Below are 7,500 nucleotides of genomic sequence, written 5' to 3'. Positions count from 1 at the left end.
AGAAATAGAACATTTACATAAGATCAAAATGAAGGTACATTTAGAAGCAAAAAAAATCTGCTATTGATCTGACCTAGCACCTAATGCATTTTAATGGGGGTTCACCATCGTTTGGTGTGTCAAGCCAGTGAGCTGTTACCTCTATGTGACTGTGTTAGTAGGACGTCCTGGGCCCGGGCTGTCTGTAGTGCATAAGCAGAGGGCAGGTGCCAGAGAGTCTAGACTGAGGCTGATTTTGGGGGTCCGGGGCCCCTGGTATGTGATACCTAACCCAGCCAAAGGTTCCTCACGGGGAAGCAAGCACCTCAAAGCTTTTCCTGTTTAATGTTAAATCAGTGGCACACACACATGGACACAGGGACGGACACACACACACACACACACACACACACACACACACACACACACACACACACACATGGACATAGGGAGGGAGAGAGGTTAGGGAATACCGCCTGATTTTTACCTTTATCTCATTTCAACTCATTTTCTGACTTATTTTCTTCCCTTGTTAGTCGTCCTATACTCTCCAGAGCAAGGCAATCTGCAATATAGGAGATACACACACACACACACACACACACACACACACACACACACCGGAGATTTATTTATTTATTTTACAGGGACAGAGCCCGTTGATTAACATCAGAATCAGATATACAAGATGTAATAATTATGCAAGAGTTAGCAAAGATGCTAATTTACGCTGCTGGCCGAGGCCCATGGGGGGGACGCCCTACCAGCTGAGCTAAGGGCGCCCCTCGCTACCACTTTTCTAACCTGCTTTATTTCTCCCTACAGAAACAATGTTCACAAAACATTTAATTTTTTTTTACTTTATTTTCGGATGTTTATTTTCGGAACACAAACACACAACTCAAAAAGTGAACACACATACAAAAGAAAATATAAAATATACATACAACCATCTTTTCCCAATATTATTTTAATTGATTGATTCAGATTTTTACCAAGAAATACAGAAATGTGAACATAACCTGAAAAATAATAACAACAAAAACGTGAATTATTCCTTTAAAGGGGCACTGTGTAACATTTTAAGTAATTTATTAGCTAAAGTCAATATCCTCATTCATAAATATGTCCTCATTGGTGTAAAATCACCTCTGCCCATAATCTGAATTATCCTCCTGATTACAAATATTAATATTACATTTTGTACATTAAGAGGGTAAGTCTTATGGAGGCATCCATGTTTTTGGAATGTCATCAGGTGCATTGTTTAGAATTTGGAATTGTTCTTGTCCTTGAAGGCCACTGTAGCTTCTGTTATTATTCAAAAGGAGTGGGGTTACCCAGGGAGCGTTGCATTCTAGAACTTTCTAAAACTTTCTTGATGATGTCATATTACACAGTGCCCCTTTAACTAACCATCTGTTGCCTGTTGTCTGTTGTGCACCAGCTGATGAAGATGGTGTTTGATGTTGGAGATGAGACCATAGAAGTGGAGCTGATCTCTCTCTGTATCAACCTGGCTGCCAACAGGAGCAACGCACAGCTCATCTGCCAAGGTCTGCACATTATTTTGAAGAAAATTTAAATTTTTTTTTTACGAAAATTCGCAAAAACGCCAAAAAGACCCCAAAACTCCCAAAAAATCGGCAACAGTGTTTACGACTTTATAGCGTTTTTTTCGCATTTTTGGGGACATGAAATAAATGAATGTTTGCAAAAAAAAAGAAAATTCCGGAATGTTCGCAATTTTTTTGGAATGTTCGCAAAATTTTCGGTGACTAACGCCTTAATACGGTTGGGGGAAAATTGTTCAATGGACGATTCTCCCCCCCAAAAAAACGCATTGATACAGTTGGGGAATCCTTATATATGCGGGTTACCTAAGTAAGTCTCTATGAGCCTCTAAATTAATGAATTTTTTTCCCAAACTTTTTCCCGAACATTCAAATTCTTTTTTCTTTTTCGGAAATTCACAGAAACGTCAAAAAAATGTCAAAAAGTCCCCAAAAGTCGCAAAAAGTCAGCAAAAGTTTTTAACGACCTTTTGGCGTTTTTTTTGTTGCATTTTTACGACTTGTTCGCACCTGAACAATCATAAAATACAAAAAAAACAGAACAGAACAGAAATAAAACAAAAATGACAAATGACAAAAAAAAGGACAATTCTATCCCATGTTCCCGTCCGCCATGATACTTATTTACATCTTTCCCTCGTTGCTCTGGGTCTCTCTGTTGCCCAGGTAACGGTCTGAAGATGCTGATGCAGAGAGCGATGAAGATGAAGGACGTTCTGGTGATGAAGATCGTCAGGAATCTTTCTCAGCACAGCGGAGCCACAAAGAGACTTTTCCTGGTACGTCTAACAAACCCAAACTCTTTCAGGGCTGCTGGGTGTTTTAAGGTGCTACGAGGAACTTTTAAATATTTCTGAAACAGTCTAATTTTTCCTTTGATGATCATAAATTACATGTAACAGCAAACAAGACCATCAGTGCAAAGAATGCTATTTTTATATAGTTTTTCTTAATGCCTTTGTCATGGGTATACGCTCACCCAGGAACAACAGCTGGCGTGGTAAAAACACTACAGCTTTAGTCCAAAGGGGGCGCTAGAATTAACACAAACTGAAAGTTCCTCGGAGCACCTTTTAAACAAATGATTTCTTAGATATTGCCTTGCATAGAGTTTTCATTATTGAACCATCTCCATATGACCCATACTCTCCTCTCTCTGTTGGTAAGGCAAGGCTAGTTTACTTCTATAGCACAATTCAGACACAAGGCCATTCAAAGTGCTTTACAGAGGCATGAAATACATCAAGATTAAAATACAACAAGAATAGAAGACATACTAGAAAAGTGAAGAAAAAAAATGACAGGTTAAAATGGAAACAGAAAAGTCTTCAGACTTGATTTAAAGGAGCTGAGAGTTGCAGCAGACCTCACGTTCTCTGGGAGTGTGTTCCAGATATGTGGAGCATAAAAACTAAAAGCTGCTTCTTCTTGTACACAATACGCACAACATTAAATCAAGTAAATAACCAATGCTTTGTACAAATAAACACTGGTACTCTCTCCTCTAAGCTTCCTAGATGGACTAGTGCTAGCTCCTTGTTTGTGACTAGTAATGTCTCCACCTTTCATGCTGTGTTGAGGAATTTAATGTATAAATGTATGTGTCGACTCCTAGAGTCAGAAAACAAAGTAATAACTGCACTCACTGACACTAAACAGAGTGATACAAGGTTCTCCTCTGGGCTGTCGAAACATTGAAATCGATGCTTGTATGTATTTTAATTTGTGTTGTCATGTATTTGTATTGTCTTTTTATATGGAACGTTGAGTCCGGAATAAAGTGTTCATTCATTCATTCATTCATTCATTCCTCTCTCTAAGAGTTCTTTAAACAAATGATTTCTTAGATATATAAAGTTTTCATTATTGAACCATCTCGATATGACCCATTCTCTCCTCTCTGTGTTGGTAAGAATTAGACTGTTCAAGAAATATTTTTAAAAGTTCCTTGTAGCACCTTTAAACAAATGATTTTGTAGATATTGACTTGCCCATACTCTCCCCTCTCCTGTCAGGACTATGTGGGAGACCTGGCGTCCCACATCAGTGAAGAGGAGCCCGAGGAGTTTGTGATCGAGTGTTTGGGGACGTTGGCCAATCTGACCATCGCAGATCTAGACTGGGAGCTGGTGCTGAGGGAGTATGAGCTGCTGCCCTACCTCACAGACAGGCTCAAACCAGGTACTCACTACATGGAGGCTTTATTTTAAAAGACTATTTATTTTACATTTTCAAGCTTTATCAGACAGTACAGAGTTGAAATGGGGAGACAGAGAGAGAGAGAGAGAGAGGGGGGGGCGGGGGGGGGGGGGGGGATGACCTGCAGTAAAGGTCCACGAGGAACCAACTGCCACCTGACATACAGTACGTGATGCCCCCTCCTTTTCTGCCTTTAAATCAAGGCTCAAACCAGGTCTGTGTACTCACTACATGGAGGTTTTTATTTTTGTCCTTTTCAAGCTTTATTAGACAGTACAGAGTTGAAATGGGGAGACAGAGAGAGAGAGAGAGAGACAGAGAGAGAGAGAGAGAGGGGGGGGGGGGGTGACCTGCAGTAAAGGTCCACGGGTCGGATTTGAACCCGCGACCACTGCAACGAAGGCCGGAGCCAATATGGTACACGCTCTATCCACTACACCACCAAAGGTTTTTAACAGTAGTTTTAAACCTATAGTGAGTAACTTCTGTCGAACCCCAAGTAATTACAAAAAAAACTGTCATTGGTTCAACAACTGAAATATTTCTTGGGCTTTAAACTGGTGACTGTGCATGGAGGGTTATACAGTAGTTTTAAAGGTATAGTGCGTAACTTACGTCATGAGGAATTAACTGCCACCTGACATATGTGATTCCCCCTCCATTTCTGCCTTTAAACTTCTGTCTTTTATATGTTGCTAATTTGATCTGTTGTGTTTTTTAATTATTTTTATTCCTAGACGTTTTTACTAGTATTTTATGATGCTCATTTAGATGAAAAAGTTACGCAGTATATCTTTAACAGAAAAAGCATTAAACAGTAAAACCTGGACACATTTTTCCTTTCATCTTCCCTCCCTTTAAAGCCAGAGACCAGAGCCCCATTTTAACCTCTTAAACTACAGTCCCTAAATCACACTATCAGTGAAGGGTCTGGTCATTGATGGTTTGAGCTTTGAACACAGTGAACCCCTCATTAGGATCTGGGTCTTATCTTCACCTTTCATGACCTCACATCCTCACCACCGGCCTTTGTACATTAACACGTGTTTCAACAAAAAAAAAACGGTGAAATTTCATGAAGGCGGCCATTTTTCGAAATATAAATTTTCTCAAAGAAATGTATTGGGTTTTTTCATTAAAAAATTTAGTTTTTTCATTTCATTGTCTCAGGCAGGTTTCTTGTCAAGTGACCCATGGAGACTGCTCATGACCATTTTCACACTTGTATCACAAAGCATGATTGAAAGGGCTTCAGCGCCACCTAGCATAGTGGAGACAGCCATGCATCGGACATTTATCCGATTTCTGAAAGGCAATGTATACTCAGACAAGTGACACGGTCCGTTCGAGTGTCTTGTTCGATATATGTGATAATCCAATCTAGTTGTGCCATGTAACCGCACTGAGTGAGACCATAAAACACTCTTTCTGCCTTTTCTCAGGCTAGGATGAACCGATTTCTAAACGTTTTGCACATTTATACTACATAGGATCTCAGAGTTCAATACACCTTCATATTCCCATTTATGAAGTAGGCCTTTAAACCTGCAGTGTAGAATTTTGGGTTTTATTTCCTAGCAGATTTTGTAGAAAACAATTATAATATCCATAAGTACGTTTGATTTAGTGCATAATAGCTGAATTTTTTTTTTTTTATTATTTTTTTCCTTAGAAAGGGTCTCATATATGTCCATATTTCTCCATACTTTGGACCAAGGCCTTGTCACTGCCATCTTGAAAGTGTCATAGTTGGAATGTCATCAGGTGCATTGTTTAACATTTAGAATTGCTGTCCTTGAAGGCCACTGTAGCTTCTGTTATTATTCAAAAGGGTTGGGGTTACCCAGGGAGTGTTGCATTCTAGAACTTTCTAGAACTTTCTTGATGATGTCATATTACACACTGCACCTTTAACTGAAATGTTCCTTTCAGGTTCAGCAGAAGACGACCTGATCCTTGAGGTGGTGATCATGATGGGAACCGTCTCCACTGACGACTCATGTGCCGCCATGTTGGCTCAGTCTGGCATCATCCCCGCTCTCATAGCACTGCTCAATGGTAATGGATGGATGGATGGATGGATAGATGCATAGATAGATAGATAGATAGATAAATAGATGGATGGATGGATGGATGGATGGATGGATGGATGGATGGATGGATGGATGGATGAATAGATAGATAGATACTGTAGATAGATAGATAGATAGATAGATAGATAGATAGATAGATAGATAGATAGATAGATAGATAGATAGATAGATAGATAGATAGATAGATAGATAGATAGATAGATAGATAGATAGATAGATAGATAGATAGATAGATAGATAGATAGATAGATAGATAGATAGATGGAAGGATGGATAGATAGATAGATGGATTTTGAGTATTTTTAGACCATGTTTGCTTTGTAAGATGACATTTATATACTGTAGTTATACAGAGAGACAGACAGACAGACAGACGGACAGACAGACAGACAGACAGACAGACAGACAGACAGATGACTTCTTGTTTATTTTGTCCTTCTCAGCCCAACAAGAGGACGATGAGTTTGTGTGTCAGATCGTCTTTGTTTTCTACCAGATGGTTTTCCACAAAGCGACGAGGGACGTCATCATCAACCACACGCGTATCCTCTCAATGATAATGTCAGTATTATTACACTCCTGACCCATTGCATTAGATATACAGAATAGGGCTGGGTATCGTCAAGGACTTCGCGATACGATACGTATCACGATACACTGGTCACGATACGATATATCACAATATATCACGATATATTGCATATTGCATATCTAATAGTCAGTATCCTAGAGGCTCAGGCCTTACAGCAGACCTGGGTTTGAATCCGACCCGTGGTTGTTCTCTGCATTTTATTTCCTCTCTGCCCTGTCAATAAAGCCTTGAAAAAAAATACATATATTGCCTATATAGAAAAAAAAATTGATTTTTAGTTATAAAAATCGATACTGATATCGCGAAACCAAGTATCGCGATATATTTTTGACACAGCCCTAATACAGAAATGGACAAAATTAAGAGAGCACTCCAAATATTCAGTGTCGCTCGTTTTACTATTCATAGGCATATGTTTGAGCAGAATTAACATTTTGGTTTTATTATATAAACTACTGACAACATTTTGACCAAATTCCCCCCAAAAATATTAACATTAAAGAGCATTTCCATTAAATAATGTAGAGATGAATTTTTTCCAGAGCTGTATGTTATTTTTTTGTTGAAAAAACTTAACACGAGACACCACCCGATAGTAAACATTGTCTTTAGAGACCTTTTAAATAAAATATATATATATTTTATTTTTACTTCCTACCTATACAATTCTTTATTACATGTTATTTGTTTCTGTCTATTAGAATGGTTGAAAAAAACACGAGAAACCATTAATATAAATTGTCCTTTGAGACCTTTTTTTCGATTCCTATCTATTGATAACTAATATCAATATATAAAGTGATGCTTTGAAGCACATTGTAGAAGAGTATGGCATGCTTCATTCCTTGAGTGTTGACACTAGAGGCTCCTGCTTACCTCATCGACTTGATGCACGACAGCAACACGGAGATACACAAAGTCTGCAACAACACCCTGGACATCATAGCTGTGAGTATACAGGATCACACACACACACACGCACACACACACACACACACACATACACACACACACACAATAAAAAAATACAATAGAAAAAAGTATTGTTTTAATGTCAATTATC

At 38.7% G+C, this 7,500-nt stretch overlaps 1 protein-coding gene across 1 annotated transcript in view; it reads left to right on the top strand.

Moving 5' to 3' along the window:
• kifap3a (kinesin-associated protein 3a) overlaps positions 1-7,500 on the top strand; it is a gene marked incomplete at both ends in the record, with an annotated part of 52,416 nt that overhangs the window by 30,284 nt on the left and 14,632 nt on the right. The window contains 6 exons of the mRNA XM_080032151.1: positions 1,427-1,535; positions 2,220-2,332; positions 3,569-3,734; positions 5,685-5,810; positions 6,289-6,387; positions 7,300-7,385. Of these exons, the coding sequence (XP_079888277.1) occupies positions 1,427-1,535; positions 2,220-2,332; positions 3,569-3,734; positions 5,685-5,810; positions 6,289-6,387; positions 7,300-7,385 (699 nt within the window). The remainder of the gene's footprint in view (positions 1-1,426; positions 1,536-2,219; positions 2,333-3,568; positions 3,735-5,684; positions 5,811-6,288; positions 6,388-7,299; positions 7,386-7,500) is intronic.

The sequence above is a fragment of the Ammodytes marinus genome (assembly GCF_949987685.1).
Source record: "Ammodytes marinus genome assembly, chromosome: 8".
In the NCBI taxonomy this organism is placed as follows: domain Eukaryota; kingdom Metazoa; phylum Chordata; class Actinopteri; order Uranoscopiformes; family Ammodytidae; genus Ammodytes; species Ammodytes marinus.
Note: the sequence above shows the minus strand (reverse complement) of the source record. Positions and strands in the feature narration are given on the sequence as shown.